Raw genomic sequence first — 22,641 nt, 5'->3', positions numbered from 1 at the left:
GTCTAGAATCAGCTACTGCAATTTAGGGATTTAGAGAACATGCTAGATGTGTACTATCCAATATGGTATCACTATGCATATATGAATATTTAAATTAATTAAAATTAATGCGGCAGTAGGCACATGTCCGCCTGTAATGTAAGAGACCTGGGTTTGATCCCTGGGTTGGGAAGATCCCCTGGAGAAGGGCATGGCAACCCACTCCAGTGTTCTTGCCTGGAGATTCCCCATGGACAGAGGAGCCTCATGGGCTACAATCCATGGGGTTGCAAAGAGCTGGACAGGACTGAGTGACTAAGCACAGCACAGGCACATGTCAAGTGCTCAATAATCACACAGAGCTCATGTCTATATGATGACCATAGATATAGAACAATCTTCAATCAATGCTAAAGTCTGAAGGATTGGAGCCTGCATGATCAATAGTTGGAATCAGCCAGGCCAACTGTGGTTTGGCATTAGCTACCATGCTAATAGAAATAATAATGAACCAAACTCGCTTCTTTCATTCCTATAATCCTTCAAGCTTCAGCTTAATTCTCAATTGTGAGGAGGCCTCCTCTGTGTTCCAATAGTGCTTTATTCTTACACTATTTCCATGTATTGTACTATATTTAAACTGTCTCTCTCTCCCCATAGGGTCTATACCTTATACACTTTTTGATACAAGAGAAGAACAAGAACAAGAGGAATAATATAAAGAACAAGAGTGAGCGGGGGAGGTGGTTTAAGATAGCAGCCTAGGAAGGTCCTGAATTCACCTCCTCTCATGGACACAGCAAATCTTCAGCTACATAAGGAACAATTCCCTAATTAAAAAAAAAAAAAAGACCCGAAAACTAGCCAAAGAGCTCCTCTACAACACAGGACAAGATCCACAATGAGATGGGTAAAAGAGGCAGAGACATGGTCCCATCAAAGACCCCACCCCCAGTATGAAGACTCACAATCAAAGAGATCTCACAGATACAGAGCTTCTTCCTGAGGAGCAAGAATTTGTGTCCTATATCAGGCACCCGGACCCCTGGGACTTGCATTGGTGAGATGAGCCCCAAAACATCTGGCTTTGAAAGACCAACAGGGCTGATGTTGAGAAGAACCAAAGGGGTGTAAGGAACAGAGATTCCATTGTGAAAGGGCTTGCATGCAGCCTCACCCACCTGGCCATACAACATAAAACCCACAGTTTGAAAAGTGTCTAGACCATACATGAATGGAATTCATTTCCTAACCTTAGAGCATCTACTAGCAAGGAAGAAATCTGTTAGGATTCTCTCCAGGAATGGAAGCACTGGCAGGTTCCATTTTTGCTTTCTTCCCCCTCTACTTTGCTAGTGCCAGCACTAGCAGCCACCATGTTTGCACTCTTTTTCTAACTTGCTAGCGCCAGTGTTAGAAATCAAAGGAGAAATTAAAAAATACCCAGAGATAAGTGTAAATGGAAATACAACATACCAAAACCTAGACAGCAAAAGCAGTTCTAAGATGAAATTTATTTATAGCAACACAGGTCTACCTCAAGAAATAATAAAAAATTCAAATAAACACCCTAAATTTTACATCTAAGGGAACTAGAAAAAATGAACAAAGCAAGCACACAGTTATTATGAGGAAGGAAATAATAAAGATCAGAGCAGAAGTAAATGAAATAGAGACTAAAACAGCAATAGAAAAGATCAATGAAACAAACTGCTGGTTCTTTGAAAAGATAAAATAGACAAACTTTTAGCCTTACTCCCTAAGAAAAAAGGAGAAGGCTTAAATAAATAAAATCAGAAATATAAGAGGAGAAATTGCAACTGATACCAAAAAAAGGTACAAAGGATTAAGAAAGTATTATGAACTATTAAACACCAACAGATTGAATAACTTGGAAGTAGTGAATAAATTCCCAGGAACATACATCTTCCAAGACTGAATCATCATGAAATAAAATATCTGAATAGATCAATTACTAGGAAAAAGACTGAAACAGTAATCTCAAACAAAAAACTGTTTATGAAGAAAAGTCCAAGACCAGGTGGTTTCACTGGTAAACAGTACAGATATTAAAAAAAGATTTAAATACCTATCCTTCTCAAACTCTTTCAAAAAATGTAAGAGAAGAGAATGCTCCCAGACTCATTTCACAAGGCTAACATTACCCTGATGCCAAAATCAGACAAAGATATCACACAGGAGAATAAAATTATAGGCTAATATCACTGATGAACATAGGTGCTAAAATCTTCAACAAAATATTAGCAAACTGAATTTAAGAATGCATTAAAAGGATCATGTACCCTGATCAGTGGGATTTAATCCAAGGATGCAAGGATGGTTCAACATCCACAAATCAATAATATGATACATCACATTAACAAAAAGAATAATTAAAATCATATGATTATCTCAATAGTTGCATTTATGATTAAAAAAAAAAACCTCTCAACAAGTGGGTATAAAGAGAACATACCTTAACCTAATAAAGGCCATATATGACATGCTCACACGTAACATCATACTAAGTGATGAAATCAGGAAGGTTTTTTCCTTAAAATCAGGACCAAGACAATGATGCTTACTCTAGCCACTTTTAGTCAAAATAGCATTGTAACTCAGAAAATTTAGGCAAGGGGAAAAAAAGCATACAAATTGAAAAGGAAGAAAAACTGTTACTACTTGCAGATGACATGATACTATATATATATATGTATAGTATATATATATTGGAGAAGGCAATGGCACCCCACTCCAGTACTCTTGCCTGGAAGATCCCATGGATAGAGGAGCCTGGTAGGCTGTAGTCCATGGGGTCACTAAGAGTTGGACATGACTGAGCGACGACTTCCCTTTCACTTTTCACTCTCATGCATTGGAGAAGGAAATAGCAACCCACTCCAGTGTTCTTGCCTGGAGAATCCCAGGGACGGGGGAGCCTGGTGGGCTTCTGTCTATGGGGTCGCACAGAGTCGGACGTGACTGAAGTGACTTAGCAGATGACTTCCCTTGTAGCTCAGTTGGTAAAGAATCTGCCTGCAATGCAGGAGACCTGAGTTCAATTCCTGGGCAGGAGGATCCCCTGGAGAAGGAAATGGCAACCCACTCCAGTATTCTTGCCTAGAGAATCCCCATGGACAGAGGAGCCTGACAGGCTACAGTCCATGGGGTCACAAGAGTTGGACACAACTTAAGAGACTAAATCACTATGTGTGTGTGTGTGTGTGTGTATGTAAAACCCTAAATACTCCACCAAAAAAAAACAGAACCAATAAATTCAGTAAAGTTGCAGGGTAAAAAATTAATATGCAAACTTATATTTTTATATGCTAACAATGAACTATCAGAAAGAAAAGTTAAGAAAAAAATCCCATTTAAAATGGCATCAAAAAGAATAAATTATAAAATACATGCAAACAAATTTAACTAAGAAGATGAAAGATCTACACACTGAAAACTATAAGACACTGATGAAAGTAATTGAAGAAGACACAAATGACACAAATAAGCGGAAAGATATTCCATGCTTATGGATTGGAAGAATATCATTAAAATGTCCATATTATCCCAAACAATCTACAGATTCAATGCAATCCCTACCAAATTACTAAAGGTATTTTTCATAGAAATATAACAAACAGTCCTAAAATTTGTATGGAATCACAAAAGATCCTGAATAGCCTAAGCACTCTTGCAAAGGAGAACAAGGCTGGAGGAAGCATGCTTTCTGATTTCAGACTATGCTATGAAGCTGTAAAATCAAAACAGTATCATATTGGCATAAAAAGATCGATGGCACAGAATAGATAGCCTAAAAATAAACCCACACATAATATGGGCAGTCAATTTACAATAAAGAAGGCACAAATACAAAGTAGGGAAAGGCCAGTCTCTTCCAAAATAGTGCTGGGAAAACTGGATAGCCACATGCAAAAGAATAAAACTGGACCACTGTCTTACACCATATGCAAAAATTAGCTCAACTGAGATATTTATATGTTTATATTTATAATATTTTATCCTTATATGTATGTAATAGAATATTACTCAGCCATAAAAAAGAATGGACTGTACCTTAAGGGTATTATGCTAAGTGAAATAAGGCATCAAGGAAGAAAATACCATATGATTTTAGTTATCTGTGAGATCTGAAAAACAAACAAAACACATATACAGAATGGTTGCCAGAATGTGGAGAGGTAGGCATAAATAGATGGAGGGTATCAGGAGGCACAAACTTCCCAGTTATAAAATAAATAAGTCTTATAGTTTTCAAAGTATCGGTCTTTTGTCTCCTTAAGTAGGTTTATTCCTAAGTATTTTATTATTCTTAATGAGATGGTAAATGGGTTTGTTTCTTGAATGTCTCTTTCTGGTCTTTCATTGTTAGAGTATAGAAATGCATAGATTTATGTGCACTAATTTTCTGACCTGCAACTTGACCAAATTCACTGATGAGCTCCAGTGGTTTTCTTTGGATTTTCTACGTATAGCATCTTTAGGACTTTCTGTGTATAGCATCATGTCATCTGCAAACAATGACAGTTTCACGTCTTCTTTTTCCAATTCGGATTCTGTTTGTTTTCCTTTTCCGATTGCCACAGCTAGGACTTCCAAAACTATGTTGAAGAGAAGGGGCAAGAGTGGACATCCTTGTCTTTTTCCTGATCTTAGAGGAGATGCCTTTACCCTTCCACCTTTGAGAATAATGTTAGCTGTAGGTGTGTCTTATATGACCTTTCAGGTATGTACTCAAATGATGTTGAGGTATGTACCCAAATCCCAAAGAAAGTGAAAGTGAAGTTACTCAGTCGTGTCCGACTCTTTGCGACCTGTGGACTGTAGTCCACCAAGTTCCTCCATCCATGGGATTCTCCAGGCAAGAATACTGGAGTGGGTTCCCATTTCCTTTTCCCAAAGAAAGGCAATGCCAAAGAATGCTCAAACTACCACACAATTGCACTCATCTCACATGCTAGTAAAGTAATGCTCAAAATTCTCCAAGCCAGGCTTCAGCAATATGTGAACCGTGAACTTCCAGATGTTCAAGCTGGTTTTAGAAAAGGCAGAGGAAACAGAGATCAAATTGCCAACATCCACTGGATCATCGAGAAAGCAAGAGTGCCAGAAAAACATCTATTTCTGCTTTATTGATTATGCCAAAGCCTTTGACTGTGTGGAACACAATAAACTGTGGAAAATTCTGAAAGAGATGGGAATACCAGACCACTTGGTCTGCCTCTTGAGAAACGTATATGCAGCAACAGAATTGGACATGGGACATGGGACAACAGACTGGTTCCAAATAGGAAAATGACTACGTCAAGGCTGTATATTGTCACCCTACTTATTTAACTTCTATACAGAGTACATCATGAGAAATGCTGGGCTGGAAGAAGCACAGGCTGGAATCAAGATTGCCGGGAGAAATATCAATAACCTCAGATATGCAGATGATACCACCCTTATGGAAGAAAGTGAACAGGAACTAAAGACCCTCTTGATGAAAATGAAAGAGGACAGTGAAAAAGGTGACCTAAAGCTCAACATTCAAAAAACTAAGAGCATGGCATCTGGTCCCATCACTTCATGGGAAATAGATAGGGAAACAGTGGAAACAGTGTCAGATTTTATTTTGGGGGAGTCCAAAATCACTGGAGATGGTGATTGCAGCCATGAAATTAAAAGACGCTTACTCCTTGGAAGGAAAGTTATGACCAACCTAGACAGCATAATAAAAAGCAGAGACATTATTTTGCCAACAAAGGTCCATCTAGTCAAGGCTATGGTTTTTCCAGTGGTCATGTATGGATGTGAGAGTTGGACTTTGAAGAAAGCTGAGCGCCAAAGAATTGATGCTTTTGACCTGTGGTGTTGGAGAAGACTCTTGAGAGTCCCTTGGACTGCAAGGAGATCCAACCAGTCCATTCTGAAGATCAGCCCTGGGATTTCTCTGGAAGGAATGATGCTAAAGCTGAAACTCCAATACTTTGGCCACCTCATGCGAAGAGCTGATTCATTAGAAAAGACCCTGATGCTGGGAGGGATTGGGGGCAGGAAGATAAGGGGACAACAGAGGATGAGATGGCTGGATGGCATCACCGACTCGACAGACACGAGTTTGAGTAAACTCCAGGAGTTGGTGATGGACAGGGAGGCCTGGCGTGCTGCAATTCATGGGGTTGCAAAGAGTCAGACATGACTGAGCGACTGAACTGAACTGAACTGATGTACCCAAATTATTTTGAGGTATGTACTCTCTGTGTGCACTTTCTGAAGAGTTTTTAAAATCATAAATAGGTGTTGAATTCTGTCAAAAGATTTTTCTGCATCTTGAAATGATCATGTCACCTCACACCAGTCAGAATGGCCATCATCAAAAATCTCCACAAACAATAAATGCTGGAGAGGGTGTTAGAAGGGAACCCTCTCACACTGTCAGTGGGAATGTGAACTGGTGCAGCCACTGTGGAGAACAGTACAAAGGTTCCTTAAGAAGCTAAAAATAGAGCTACCATATGATTCTACAATCCCACTCCTGGGCATCAGTTCAGTTCAGTTCAGTTCAGTCACTCAGTCGTGTCCGACTCTTTGCAACCCCGTGAATCATAGCACACCAGGCCTCCCTGTCCATCACCAACTCCCGGAGTTCACTCAGACTCACGTCCATCAAGTCAGTGATGCCATCCAGCCATCTCATCCTCTGTCGTCCCCTTCTCCTCCTGCCCCCAATCCCTCCCAGCATCAAAGTCTTTTTCAATGAGTCAACTCTTCTCATGAGGCGGCCAAAGTAATGGAGTTTCAGCTTTAGCATCATTCTTTCCAAAGAAATCCCAGGGCTGATCTCCTTCAGAATGGACTGGTTGGATCTCCTTGCAGTCCAAGGGACTCTCAAGAGTCTTCTCCAACACCACAGTTCAAAAGCATCAATTCTTTGGTGCTCTCCTGGGCATATACCCAGAGAAAAACATGGTCCGAAAGGATACATGTACCTCAGTGTTCACTGCAGCACTATTTACAACAACCAAGACATTTAGGAAGCAACCTTAATGTCCATGGACAGAAGAATGGATTAAAAAATTTGTGGTACACATATATATAAAGGAATATTACACAACTATACAAAAGAATTAAATAACGCCTTGTGCAGCATCATGAATGAACCTAGAGATTGTCATACTGAGTGAAGTAAGTCAGAGAAAGCAATATCATATGATATTGCTTATACGTGCAATCTAAAAAGAAATGATATAAGTGAACTAATTTATAAAACAGACCTACAGACTTAGAGAAGGAACTTATGGTTATGGCGGGGTGGGGGAGGAATGGGGGCTATTTAGAGAGTTTGGGGTTGACATGTACACACTATTATAGTTAAAATGGATAACCGACAAAGTCCTACTATATAGCACAGGGAACTCTGCTCAATTTCCTATAACAACCTAATGGGGAAAAGAATTTGAAAAAGAATAGATACATGTATATGTAGAACTGAATCACCTTGTTGTACACCTGAGACTAACACAACCTTGTTAACCAACTGTACTCTAATATCAAATGAAAAGCTAAAACATGAAAATAAAAGAAATAAATCATGGGAATGTTACATATAGCATGCTGACCATAATCAATAATATTGCATTGTAGATTTGAAAGTTGTTAAGAAAGTAAATCTTGAAAAGTTCTCATCACACGGGAAAAAGTGTTTGTAAATCTGCATGGTGACAAATGGTATAATGAGACTTATTGTGGTGGTCATTTTGCAATGTATATAAAAGTTGAATCATTATGTTGAACACCTGAAACTTGTATAATGTTGTGTGCCAACTGTGCTGTATTTAGTTGCTCAGTCGTGTTCAACTCTTTGGAACCCCGCGGACTGTAGCCCATCAGGCTTCTCTGTCTATGGGGATTCTCCAGGGAAGAATATTGGAGTGGGTTTCCATGCCCTCCTCCAGGGGATCCTACCAATCCAGGGGTCGAACCCAGGTCTCCCACATTGCAGGCAGATTCTTTACCACCAGGGAATCCCCAAGAAATACTGGAGAGGGTAGTCTATGCCTTCTCCAGGGGATCTTCCTGACCTAGGAATTGAACCAGGGTCTCCTGCATTGAAGGAGGATTCTTTCCCAGCTGAGCTACCAGGGAAGCTGCATGTCAACTGAACTTCAATTTAAAAAGAAATCTATCACAGGAACCAGGAAAAAAAAAAAAAAAAAAAAGAACAAGCACAAGAAAAAGAAGAATCTTCGTTGAGTTCGTATTATGTTGTAGGCAGTTGAAATACACGATTTTCATTTAGGTCTTCATCTTTTAAACAACAAAACTGATATTTAAGGTGATTAAATAATCTACCCTAAGTCATATAGCTGACAAGCAGCAGAGCTAGAATATGGGTTCTTAGCCATCTGTATATTGCCCCTCACTCATCATGAAATATTGTATCAAAGTCCTCGTAAAAACATGGATCATTTAACTGAATCTTACTGTTAGAAGTATTGCAGTAAATGTCAAATTAATCAGATACTCAAACTTAATGGGAGACATACATGTTTGTCAAGAATGACCACAAGCTTGGGAAATTCTATAACTGAGGTATGCATGGGGAAATGGAGGGGGCTCACTGCAAGTATGGGGAGGACTTTGTGGAAAAGAAAACAGCATATGCAAAGACATGGAGGCACAGAAGAGCGTGTTGAAGGGTGATGCATAGGTTAGGAGCACAGCAGAGGTACTTTTTAGCTATTCCAACTTTAAACCAGCATTTATTCTTTTCATTGGACATGTCTGTGCTAGGAGATAATTTTCTGCTATATTACCCTGTTTTGTGGAATGCTAAGGAGGGAAATACCTCTTTGAACTTAAATTTCAGTCCTGATGAGTCTTGATGATCATAAACCAAAAAATAGAACTTCTACGAACAAAAGCACTAACTTACCAGGTGACAAAGGCATAAATTGCTCCAACGATGATAATGGCTGTTGCATAATGCCAGCAAAAGCATATGGAGAGAAACATAACGTTGTCATGATCCACTAAATCCCATGCAGGACCTCCACTGGGAGGATAAAGGACAAACCCGATCTGTAATTTAAAACAAGAGCACACATTAAGAAGTACCAGCCATATTCCCAAAGACGGTGCAGTTCAAAATGTTTTGTGTCAAGATTAATGGTAACATAACTCCCATTATCTGAGATGCTACAGATAAGAAACTCTACCTGTTTTACTAAAATGGACAATATCTACTAGTTAATATTTTTGGAAAAATGTTAAGGATATTTATAGATCAATTTTCAAGATACGAATAGTAATCATCTCTGGATATTGGTAGACTTTCAGAGAATATGTTAGGATTCTAAGTTGCTCAGCTTCACTAAATTATTTCAAAATCAGAGTTTTGAAAAACAGGTTTTAAAATAAACAAAGCCCTTGGGTAACATTATATTCATACTGAAAGCTTGTCTCCTAAGATCAGGAAACAAGACAAGGGTTTCTTATTTTACCAATTCTACTTAACACTGTACTAGAAATTCTAGCCAGTGCAATTAGTCAAGAAAAAATTGATAAAGGGCATCCACATTATAAAGGAAGAATAAAACTATCTATATTCACAAATGACATGATCTTCAGTTCAGTTCAGTTCAGTTCAGTCACTCAGTCGTGTCCAACTCTTTGCGACCCCATGAATCGCAGCAGGCCAGGCCTCCCTGTCCATCACCAACTCCCAGAGTTCATTCAAACTCACGTCCATAGAGTCAGTGATGCCATCCAGCCATCTCATCCTCTGTCGTCCCCTTCTCCTCCTGCCCCCAATCCCTCCCAACATCAGAGTCTTTTCCAATGAGTCAACTCTTCACATGAACGGCCAAAGTACTGGAGTTTCAGCTTTAGCATCATTCCTTCCAAAGAAATCCCAAGGCTGATCTCCTTCAGAATGGACTGGTTGGATCTCCTTGCAGTCCAAGGGACTCTCAAGAGTCTTCTCCAACACCACAGTTCAAAAGCATCAATTCTTCAGTGCTCAGCTTCCATCAAAGTCCAACTCTCACATCCATACATGACCACTGGTAAAACCACAGTCTTGACTAGATGGACCTTTGTTGGCAAAGTACTGTCTCTGCTTTTCAATATGCTACCTAGGTTGGTCATAACTTTTCTTCCAAGGAAAAGTCATTCATTTCATGGCTGCAGTCACCATCTGCAGTGATTTTGGAGCCCCCAAAAATAAAAGCTGACACTGTTTCCACTGTTTCCCCATCTATTTCCCATGAAGTGATGGGACCAGATGCCATGATCTTCGTTTTCTGAATGTTGAGCTTGAAGCCAACTTTTTCACTCTCCACTTTCACTTTCATCAAGAGGCTCTTTAGTTCTTCTTCACTTTCTGCCATAAGGGTGGTGTCATCTGCATATCTGAGGTTATTGATATTTCTCCTGGCAATCTTGATTCCAGCTTGTGTTTCTTCCAGCCCAGCGTTTCTCATGATGTACTCTGCATAGTAGTTAAATAAGCAGGGTGACAATATACAGTCTTGACGTACTCCTTTTCCTATTTGGAACCAGTCTGTTTTCCCATGTCCAGTTCTAACTGTTGCTTCCTGACCTGCATATTGGTTTTTCAAGAGCATACATATAATTATAAAGAAACCACACACACAAAAAAACTATTGGAGCTAATAAATAAATTTAGCACACTTGCAGGATACAAAATCAACACACAAAAGATGCAATGAACAATTCAGAAAAATTGTTAGGAAAACAATTCCACTAATAATAGCATTGAAAAGAATAAAATACTTGGGAATAAATTTAAGCAAGGAGGCTCAAGATTTGTACCTTGCAAACTACAAAACATTATTGAAAGAGATCAAAGAAGATCTAAATAAATGGAGTGTAGCCAGGGGTCGCAAGAGTCAGACACAACTTAGTGAATAAACCACCATTACACCATATATAAAAATAAACTCAAAATGAATCAAAAACCTAAATATGAGAACTGAAATCATAACTCTTAGAAGAAAACACGAGGAAAAAGCTTCATGTCCTGGGATTTGGTACTGATTTCTTAGACATGACACCAAGACACATCAAAATTTAAAACTCATGTGCATCAAAGGACAGTATCAAGAAAATGAAAAGACAACCTTTAGCATAGGAGGAAATTTTGAAAATCATATCTGATAAGGAATTGATATCTAGAATATATTAAGAATCCTTAATCTCAACAAAAAGCCAAAGGAAAAAAAAAAAAGCCAAACAAAATTTTAATGGGCAAAGGACTTGAAGACTCATTTCCCCAAAGAAGGTGTTTAAATCCTCAATAAGCTCAAGAAAAAATTATAAACATCATTAGTTATTAGAGAAATGCAAATCAAAACCACTATGAAATACCACTTCACACCCCCTATAATGGTATTAATAATAGTAAGTAACAAGTGTCGGTAAGGATATGGAGAAATTAGAATCCTTACATGTTGCTATTGAGAATGTAAAATGATATATGTATGCATGCCCAGTCTTGTCTGACTCTTTGTGACCCCATGGACTGTAGCCCTCCAGGCTCCTCTCTCCATGGGATTTTCGAGGCAAGACTACTGGAACAGGTTGCCATTTCCTACTCTAGAGGATCTTTCCAACCCAGGGACCAAACCCATGTCTCTTGCATCTCCTGCATTGGCAGGCAGATTCTTTCCCACCGTAACACCTGGGAAGCCCATAAAAATGATACAGCCATGTGGAAAACAATTGGACAGTTTCTAAAAAAGTTAAATGTAGAATATCATTCTAGATACTATATTTATCCAGAATAACTGAAAACAGGTATCCAAACATCTACACTAATGTTCAAAGCATCATTCTTCACAAGGGCCACAGTTGAAAACATTCCAATTGTCCATCAGCTGATAATGAACAAGCTAAATGTAGTATTTCCATACCACAGAATATTATTCAGCCATAAAAATGACATTAATTTATAATGCAACATGGATGAACCTTGAAAACATTATGTTAGAGAAAGAAGAGAGACACGAAAGGTAATATATTGTATAGTTCTGTTTGTATGACATAACCAGGATAGGTAAACCATAGAGACACAAAGCAAATTAGTGGCAACCAGGGACAGGAAGGAAAAGAAAAGGGAATGACTGGTTAATGGATCTGGGGTTTCTTTTCAGGGTGATGAAAATATTTTAGAACTAAATAGAGGCGAGAATTGCACAACTCTGTGAATGTACTAAATGTTGCTGAATTATACACTTTAAAAAGCATAAAATGTTGCTAGAGGGGAGAAGGTTCCAGGGATGAGAGAATTGGTGAGGGAGATTAAGAGGTACAAATTTCCAAGTATGAAATGTACACTGTTGGAAATACAGTCAACAATTATGCAATATCTTTGTATAGTGGCAGATACTAGATCCAGATAATACATGGATATTAGATCTGAGGGATCACATTGAAATGTATAGAAATATCAAATCACTATGTTGGGCATGAGGAACTAACATAGTGCTCTAGGTCAGTTATACTTCAGAAACAAACTCATAGAAAAAGAGATCAGATTTGTGGTTACCAGAGGTGGGAGGTGGGGGAAGGGGAATTGGATGAAGGCAGCCAATGGGTACAAACTTTCAGTTATAAGATAAATAAGTGATATAATGTACAATGTGATCAATATAACTAACATGGCTGTGTGTTATGGAAGTTAAGAGAGTAAATCCTGAGATTTCTTATCACAGGAAACAATTCTTTTCAATGTCTTTAATTTTGTTTCTACATGAGATAATGGATATTCACTAAACTTATTTTTGTAATCCTTTAATTATGTAAATGAAATCATTGTGCTGTATATCATAAACTCATACAGTGTTGTATGGCAATTATTCGTTAATAAAACTGAAAAAGCAAGGAAGGAAGAGGGGGAGGGAGGAATTGAATTCTGTTATGTGAATTTTACTCCAATAAGAAAAGTAAGATAAATAAATAATAGGTAGATACATAGAGGAACATATGTCAGGTTTGAGATCTAAATGAGATACAAAACCAAGATAATTCCATGGGTAACTGTACAAAAGTCTACCATATATTAGCTAACTATGTGTCAGCTACTGTGCTTAGGAGGTTTCTCTACTATGGCCCTTCAATAATATATTATTATCCCAAGTTAATGTATTGTTATCCTCATTAACCAGATTGGAAAATTGGGTGGTTTAGTAATTTGCTTCTGATCATAAATCTAACAAATGTAATCTTACTGGGGAAAAAAACCAGCACTTTATTTTATAATATTGAGTGAAACCATTTCTGTTGGAAATTTCCCGTAATATGAATAAATCAGGGAAAAGTAACAGCTGTGCCTTAATCACATGTTCCTGTTTCCCATCTGAAAGGATTCCCTTGAGGGAATTCCCTGGTGATCCAGCGGCTAAGACTCTGAGCTCCCAAAGCAGGGGGTCTGGGTTCTATCCCTGGTCATAGAACTAGACCTCATGTGTCACAACTAAGAGTTTGCATGCTGAACTCAAGATCCTGAATGCCCAGCAAAGGCTGGCGATCCTGTGTGCTGCAACTAAGAACAAGCACAGCCAAATAGATAAATATTTAAAAAATAAAGGATTCCCTTTAGCTGGAAGGAGATCTGCCACTGGTACTCCCTGGAAGATGTACCACCATGTGTCAGGCACTGTAACCTCACTCAGGCACATAAGTTCAGTTCAGTTCAGTCGCTCAGTCCGTGTCCGACTCTGCGACCCCATGAATCGCAGCACGCCAGGCCTCCCTGTCCATCACCAACTCCCGGAGTTGACTCAAACTCATGTCCTTCGAGTCAGTGATGTCATCCAGCCTTCTCATCCTCTGTCGTCCCCTTCTCCTCCTGCCCCCAATCCCTCCCAGCATCAGAGTCTTTGCCAATGAGTCAACTCTTTGCATGAGGTGGCCAAAGTACTGGAGTTTCAGCTTTAGCATCAATCCTTCCAAAGAAATCCCAGGGCTGATCTCCTTCCGAATGGACTGGTTGGATCTCCTTGCAGTCCAAGGGACTCTCAAGAGTCTTCTCCAACACCACGATTCAAAAGCATCAATTCCTCGGCGCTTAGCCTTCTTCACAGTCCAACTCTCACATCCATACATGTCCACAGGAAAAACCATAGCCTTGACTAGATGGACCTTAGTTGGCAAAGTAATGTCTCTGCTTTTGAATATGCTATCTAGGCTAGTCATAACTTTTCTTCCAAGGAGTAAGCGTCTTTTAATTTCATGGCTGCAATCACCATCTGCAGTGAGCCCCCAAAAATACAGTCTGATACTGTTTCTACTGTTTCCCCATCTATTTCCCATGAAGTGATGGGACTGGATGCCATGATCTTTGTTTTCTGAATGTTGAGCTTGAAGCCAACTTTTTCACTCTCCCCCTTCACTTTCATCAAGAGGCTTTTTAGTCCCTCTTCACTTTCTGCCATAAGGGTGGTGTCATCTGCATATCTGAGGTTATTGATATTTCTCCCGGCAATCTTGACTCCAGCTTGTGTTTCTTCCAGTCCATCATTTCTCATGATGTACTCTGCATAGAAGTTAAATAAGCAGGGTGACAATATACAGCCTTGACGTACTCCTTTTCCTATTTGAAACCAGTCTGTTGTTCCATGTCCAGTTTTAACTGCTGCTTCCTGACCTGCATACAGGTTTCTCAGGAGGCAGGTCAGGTGGTCTGGGATTCCCATCTCTTTCAGAATTTTCCACAGTTTATTGTGATCCACACAGTCAAAGGCTTTGGCATAGTCAATAAAGCAGAAAAAGATGTTTTTCTGGAACTCTCTTGCTTTTCCCATGATCCAGCGGATGTTGGCAATTTGATCTCTGGTTCCTCTGCCTTTTCTAACACCATCTTGAACATCTGGAAGTTCACGGTTCACGTATTGCTGAAGCCTGGCTTGGAGAATTTTGAGCATTACTTTACTAGCATGTGAGATGAGTGCAATTGTGTGGTAGTTTGAGCATTCTTCGGCATTGCCCTTCTTTGGAATTGGAATGAAAACTGACCTTTTTCAGTCCTGTGGCCACTGCTGAGTTTTCCAAATTTGCTGGCATATTGAGTGTAGCACTTTTACAGCATCATCTTTCAGGATTTGGAATAGCTCAAATGGAATTCCATCACCTCCACTAGCTTTGTGTGTAGTGATTCTTTCCAAGGCCCACTTGACTTCACATTCCAGGATGTCTGCCTCTAGATTAGTGATCACACCATCATGATTATCTGGGTCGTGAAGATCATTTTTGTACAGTTCTTCTGTGTATTCTTGCCACCTCTTAATATCTTCTGCTTCTGTTAGGTCCAGACCATTCAGTTCAGTTCAGTTCAGTTGCTCAGTCGTGTCCGACTCTTTGCGACCCCATGAATTGCAGCACGTCAGGCCTCCTGAACCCTAATTCTCATCCTCACAACCACCCCAAGAAGAGGGTGTCTCATCCCCATATCACAGAGGGTAGAACTCAGAGACTTCGGTCATGTCCCCAGTATTACAAAACAGTTGAATGACGAACAGGGTTCCAAGCCAGGAGGGCCTCCCTCCAGAACTCTGTGTGCTCCTTCCTCTACCCAACACGCTTTTTCATCATTTAGCCTTTCTCCATGGGGCAATGTGAAGGACAGTGGCTTAGACACCAGGGTCCATGTGAGTCATCTCAGCAGTTTGATACAGTTTGAACAATCGGTACTGAGACAGTAATTGGTCCCATAAAGACATGGTACTGTTTCTCCCTTAAAACACAGATTATAGACTGGCAGATCCTGAGCCACATTTATATCACAGATGTACTTTGCCTGCCCTGCACATTTTTAAAAATAAGTTGAATTAATTTACAATGCTTGAAAAATTAGGGAACTTCATGCAGAAGTCCATAGTCTCAGCTTACTTCTAAAAGTAGAAATAACTGGCCACACCAGACCTGCCTTTCAAAGCATGAACAGCAACATGTATTCTCCATTGATTCATCATTCAGGTTGGTAGCTGCCTGACCAAGTGGAGCAGTCCAGAGGCCTTCATTTTTACACTGGTCCTATGCACTTTATTTATTAACCAATGTCACATTCACACATTTTTCTAAAATATCAAAGCTGACAGACTTCTTTTGTTGTGTCTATTTCATGGATAAGAAATCTAAGTAAGGCGCGAACCTGCCTCAGGGTCTCCAAACAGTCACAAAGGCACTTGCATCATTGCAAGAGCTGGGGACTCTATGAGGACAGGGCTCCATTCTAAAGGGATGAGTAATTAACAAAAGATAAATCAGTTATCAAATTAGAGATCTGAGCCTACAGTACCCATAAACTCCAGGAGGAGAATGCCACCCAGCTGCTTTACCTGCTGTTTGAACATATCTGTGTTTTGTAATACCCCTTTATAATACTTCAAGGAAAGCTCACAGTGGAAACCAAAGTGATCAGAGCCCAGGTCCCTGAAGGCCCTGGAAGAAAGAGAGACTTTCTAGCTCCTCTGTGCTCACTGTTTGGAAATGACAATAAGGAAACTCAAACCATGTTGTCAATTCTCAGTTTAAGGGGCCCAGCCATTTCAACCAGGGTGTCAGAACTGCTTCTCATGTTCTCCTCTCACATCAATACATGGAGGTTGACAGAGAAATCTGTGTCAACCAAAGGCCTTTTGGGAGGTTGAGTTTAATGACCTATCTAGTTTAAGGACTAGCTCTCCAGTTCCCACCCATCAGTCTCACTTGTGTTCCTTCAGTTCCATTCGTACCACTCACCTACCCCTGCCTGGGGAGTGATCAACTCCAGCTTCCAGAGGGAAGACTTAGCAGTTGTTGTGAGTTAAATCATTCCTTCTAAAAGGGCATGTTGAAGTCCTAACCCCTGATACCTGTAAACGTAACCTCATTTGGAAATAAGGTCTTTGTAGATGACATCCAGATGAGGTCATAATGGATCAGAATTGGCCCTAAATCCAGTGATGAGTGGGGCTTCCGTGATAGCTCAGTTGGTAAAGAATCTGCCTGCAATGCAGGAGACCCTGGTTTGATTCCTGGGTCGGGAAGATCTGCGGGAGAAGGGATAGGCTACCCATTCCAGTATTCTTGGGCTTCCCTTGTGGTTCAGCTGGTAAAGAATTTGCCTACAATGTGAGAGACCTAGGTTCAATCCTTGGGTTGGGAAGAAGGCTGCCCATTCCATGAACTGTATAGTCCATGGGGTCGCAAATAGTTGGACACAACTGAGTGACTTTCACTTTCCAGTGATGAGTGCCCTTATAAGAGGTCCATGTAAAGACACAGGTACACAGAAATACACATGTGTGACTCTGGAGGCAGAGATTGGAATTATACTACCAACAGGCCAAGGAAAGTCAAGGGTTGCTGGCAACTGACAAATTCTCTCTTGGGGCCCCCAAGAAAGAACCAACCTGCTGACAACTTGATTTTTAGTTCTATCTCCCAAAACAGTGAAGTCTTCCTGCTTGTTGGAATTTGTTTTTGCAGCCCTTGTACACTAATACAGGGGCTAAGGCTGAAATAAGCAGAAGAGTATCACCTGTCCTAAAGCTCAAACCTGGACATATTGGTGACTCTCACTTCTCTTTCAAACCCCAACTAAAGTTCACCTTCTCCTAGAAGATTTCTCAACCCTCTTCCTATGGAATTAATAGTATCTCCTCAAGGCAGAGGCATTTTCAGGGTGGAACATTTCATTCAAGCAACAGTCTCATAAGATATCATTACTATTTTTTAGTTGAGGAATCTTAAGCACACAGAACAGTTAGTCTATGGTCATCTGATTAATATGGTAGACCCGGAATTCAGATCTGGGTCCGCCTGACCCGGACTCACAGACTTCTCCCTTCATGCCACAGTCACAACTGTTTTTTTCAGAGTTTCCAAAATCAAATCCCTCCCAGGTGTGTCCTCCTCTTTCCTTGATTCTCTCTGCACTGTGGTCCTCACACTGGGAATGACGAAGTACAAAAGTGAGCTTTAGAAATACTCATTCACAAACGGACTCAGAAAACATGATTCATGGAATAAATGTGCCTGAGAGATTTTTTTAACCTTTTCTAAATTGCCTTTGATTAGGCTTTTGAAAAAAATATATTTGGCTGTAATGTAGTTCAGGAAACTACAGGAACCATTTTGATAGGTGGGGAAGGGAATTCCCTTCAGGTTTGTCTATTACTTAATCATTTATATATGAGCTATTTTAAATAATGGCCACTGCAGCATTTTCCTCATTTTATTCACCTCTCCATATTTATGGTTCCAAGAATCCAGGTGTACCTTTTCTCTAATCTATCTATATATTGTTTATTAATCACATATGGAGAAGTAGCAAGAGAAAAAATATGCTGAAAAGCAAATCACAACACAATAGTATTAGCCTGAGATACAGTTTGGGGCATAAACATTCATAGCAACAAAACATGGAAGCAAAATAAATTCACCTAAGCCCCTGAAACATTTTTGTTTCAGAGGAAACTAACCGGGAGAGAGCAGGGGAGGAGATGTACTATTGTTAAACCTGCCTTTCCTGCCAGCGTGTGTGTTTGCATTGGTATCAAATGTTCATTTTCCTTTAAGTCCCAAACTAATCTAGGCATAATGACAGATGGAAAGTTTTTAAATGATCTCGGATTTATGCCCAAAGATTCTAACCTCATATCTCTTCCTTAGAAAAACTCTTGGGGGGATATTAAAATATTATTCCTCTGCCAGAAAGAATGATATTAAGCCAACCTAAAATCCCAGGGAGAATCCCAGGGACGGGGGAGCCTGGTGGGCTGCCGTCTATGGGGTCGCACAGAGTTGGACACGAATGAAGAGACTTAGCAGCAGTAGCAGTAGCATGGTCAGTTATGAAAGCTCACAGCTTCCTCCTTCAGATATTTAATCAAACATTAATGAGTAAAGAAACACTAAATAGTTTCATTCATTCTGAGCTTATCTTTATTATTCCTTTTATCAACTCTGGGTTTCTCCCTTTCTCCTTACTTTCTAACTTCTTTATTTGCATATTTAGCTCTTTAAAACCTTAATTTAGTAAATATATGGAGAATCTTCAACCCAACAAAGATGGAATATTACTATCTTTTCAAATACATGGAACATTTACTACTAGTGACATTGGGCTACATTCCAAAAGCGGTCTCAACACATTTCAAAGGGAACACATACAAAGCAATAGAATTGCAAATAAATAATTTAAAAAAGAAAGAATATTTTGGGGAAACTGAAAAGTATGCTCCTAAATAACTCATAAATTAAAGAGGAAATCACACAGAAAATGCAACATTCAAAATTTCCCAAGAGTGAAAGCTACCATACATGAAATCTCACAGGAGGTAGCTATAGTAGTAATATAGAAAAAGAATTCTATAGAAAGGTATGGGGCTTCCCAAGCAGCTCAGCAATAAAGAATCCACCTGTTGTACAAGACCTGGGCTCAGTCTCTGGGTTGGGAAGATCCCGTGGAGGAGGGCATGGCAACCCAGTACTCTTGCCTGGAGAATCCCATGGACTGAAGAGCCTGGCAGATTATAGTCCACAGGGTCGCAAAGAATCAGACATGACTGAAGCAACTGAGCATACATGCAGTCTTAGATGTATTATATGTAAAAATAAGAAAACTAAATATAAGTGAATATTCAACTCAAAAGACTAGAGAGAAGGAGAATACAACCTCATGACACTAAAGAAAAAACTGAAAATAAGGAGAAATTGACAAATGCATAACTAATATAAAATTTTAACAGACCTCTATCAGAAAGTGAAAGATCAACCGAATGAAAAGCAATTAGAAACAGAGAATACATAAACATATAATTAACAAGAGTTCCAAGAGCCTGACTTTACCCCACACTGAGAGGAATTTTAAATTTCCTTTTAGTTTCCCTGGAACCAAACCACCAGCCATCATATCTACCCCAGACCTGGAGTCCATAGGCCTGCAGTCCATATCTTCTCCAACTATGCATTTCTATTCTATCTGGCCCACAGGTGGCTTGCCCTAGTTTGGGTTGTTTAATTGCAACTACATATTTTTTACCCTCTTACTCTCATTTATTTTTCTCTTTTTTAACATCTTTTAAATTTCATAGGTAGTTTTGATAGTTTATGTATCATTGTTATATGTTTGAATCAGAGGAGATTTGTTGAAGCATAAACCCACTGTCATCTTGGTCAGAAGTTATCACTGTTGAATTTTTTAAATTTATTTTTAGTTTTGATCAGCAATACAGCAATACATGCACAATGTATAGTCAAATATTCCCATCAAGAGATACAGAATGCATAATTATGTTTTACATGCCATTCTATTTAGCTTCCCAACAGATGATAGATAATCTCACAATACAACTTCTGTATACCAGCTGGTTAAATTCACCGGTTATAAATTTTATCACATGATAAGTTATTTGTTACTTTTGCTATATGATTTTTCCTTCAAAACAACCCTTGAATCTAGCTCTTTACTCGCCTGTTCTCCAACAGCCTTCCCCACAAGCTTAAATATCACATCTTTCCTAGCTCCCATTTTGACCATGATGTTTCTCTGCCCCTTGCCCACCAGGGCATTGTTATCACTCTTCACTGAAATGCAAATCCCTGGAAGAATCTCATCATCCCATATCCTTGAGCCTTAGTGACTAAAAATCTCCTTTAAGAAATCTTCTGTCATTAAACCACATTCACCTTTCATCCCAGGCTTTCATTATATCTATATATGTATATTGGATTATGATTTATCAGTCTCTATAAAATAGTGGTCCCCAATCTTTTTGGCAACAGGGACTGAATTCGTGGAAGATAATTTTTCCATGAACCAGGGTGGACGAAGCAAGAGTTTCAGTTAAATTCAAGTGCATTATATTTATTGTGTACTTCATGTTTTTTCATATTATATCAGCTCCACCTCAGATCAGACATTAGTTCCCAGAAGTTGAGGACCCCAGGTGTATAGTATACATTCACTAATAGGAATATATGTTTTCAACAACACTCCAAGATTAGGGAGTCAACAGTAAAATGGAAAATGCCTGGGATTTGGAGTCAGACAGACCCACTTTTAGAACCTAGCTCCATTTCTGTGTGATCCTGGGAAAGTAACTTGCTCTCTCTGAGCCTTCTTTATCAGTCAATTGGGGATGATAATATCTAACTTCCAAGTTGTTGTGAGGACAAAATGAGAATGAAATAATGTGTATGTAAAAGTTGTGCCCAGTGGCCAGCATATACTTATTCCTCAATACATAATTCCCTCCCTTTCCTGCCTTTCATATGTTTCTCAAGCTTATTACTCATTAGGCTTTAAGTGGCTTTAGCATCAGGAACTGCTTCCAGCTAAGCACCAGCTCAGAGTTCCTACAAAATGGATATTCAGGTGTGTGATAAAGGTGTATACCTCCCACCTCCTTCTGTCACTATTCTCACCAAGGCCGCTGGGCCCCTCAAAGGCCTGCTTTCTCACTACCAGCAGCATATCAGAAGGACGTCTTTGGGTTTCAGAGCACAACACCTACAATCAAAGAGGGAAGGCCATCAGTGCAGACACCAGGCACATTCACTGGAGCCCCCAACTCACCTGCCAGAACCAGCTTCCGTGAAGCAGGAAAAGGCTTGTCCGCAGAAGTTCCACAGTTATATTGGCCTGTATGAAGAGCTCCATGAAGGCAACCAGGCCTGTTGAAAATATGACCAAGACCAGAAGCTTGTGCACGAAGATGTCTAGCATTTCCCGGCCATGAATGTGATTGTAGAAGACAAAAGCTGTCAGAGGCAGAAAAAATCGTTTGCCTTTTTCAGTGAAACTATCTACTGTTTCCCTCAGTACACAACTTTCATAAACACACACATTTATTTGTCCAAAATATCAGATGCCCACTGCTTCCTACAATATTGGAAACCTCTAGCATTTGGGAGGGCTTCCCAGTTGGCTCAGTGGTAAAGAATCCACCCGCCAATGCAGGAGGTGCAGGAAATGTGGGTTCAATCCTTAGGTCTGGAAGACCACCTGGAGTAGGAAATGGCAGCCTGCTCCAGTATTCTGGCCTGGAAAATCTCATGGACAAAGGAGCCTGGTGGGCTACAGTTCATGGGGTGGCAAAAGAGTCGGACATGACTGAGCACACAGCATTTTTGGAGTCATCACTACCTCTTTAGGATGGAATCTTTCAAATTTCCTTTCCCCTTCCCCAGGTTTTATTCTCTTCTCCACTATATCATGACATTTTCTATAACTATATTTCAAAGCCATCTTTTATGCAAAAAGAAGAATAATAAGCATGAACGGAAACAGGTGTTGAGGTGAACAGACAGATGAATGAGACAAACCCTCACCTTAAGAAATTCAGTCCACTGAAGGCAGTAAATATACACACAAGTCATAAGAGTAGAATTTGATGGGTATGATAAGATTCTCTGGAAGCTCCCAAGAAATAGTAACTAACCATATTTTTTAATCCCATGTACAGAGATGCTGGCTTCAGTTTCATCCTTTTCATTTAGATGAGGGGGAAAAGATGTTCACTGAAAATATGGTAATACCCTGAGATAAAGAGAATCATGGCATCATGGCTGGTGCCCAACCAAAGCTCTTACCTTTGGATGTGAGAGGCAAAGTGGACATTAGGAAAGACTATCTCTTGATAATGGGGA

At 39.7% G+C, this 22,641-nt stretch overlaps 1 protein-coding gene across 4 annotated transcripts in view; it reads right to left on the bottom strand.

Annotated features, from left to right (window-relative positions):
• Positions 1 to 22,641, bottom strand: part of LOC138419381 (transmembrane protein 45A-like) — a 110,994-nt gene that overhangs the window by 4,917 nt on the left and 83,436 nt on the right. For all 4 annotated transcript variants that reach the window (XM_069552255.1, XM_069552245.1, XM_069552241.1 and 1 more), the window contains 2 exons: positions 21,569 to 21,753; positions 8,918 to 9,063 (listed from right to left, as the gene is read on the bottom strand). In XM_069552255.1, coding sequence (XP_069408356.1) covers positions 8,918 to 9,063; positions 21,569 to 21,753 — 331 coding nt within the window. The remainder of the gene's footprint in view (positions 1 to 8,917; positions 9,064 to 21,568; positions 21,754 to 22,641) is intronic.

Source organism: Ovis canadensis, chromosome 1 (assembly GCF_042477335.2).
Source record: "Ovis canadensis isolate MfBH-ARS-UI-01 breed Bighorn chromosome 1, ARS-UI_OviCan_v2, whole genome shotgun sequence".
NCBI classification, from domain to species: Eukaryota; Metazoa; Chordata; class Mammalia; order Artiodactyla; family Bovidae; genus Ovis; species Ovis canadensis.
Note: the sequence above shows the minus strand (reverse complement) of the source record. Positions and strands in the feature narration are given on the sequence as shown.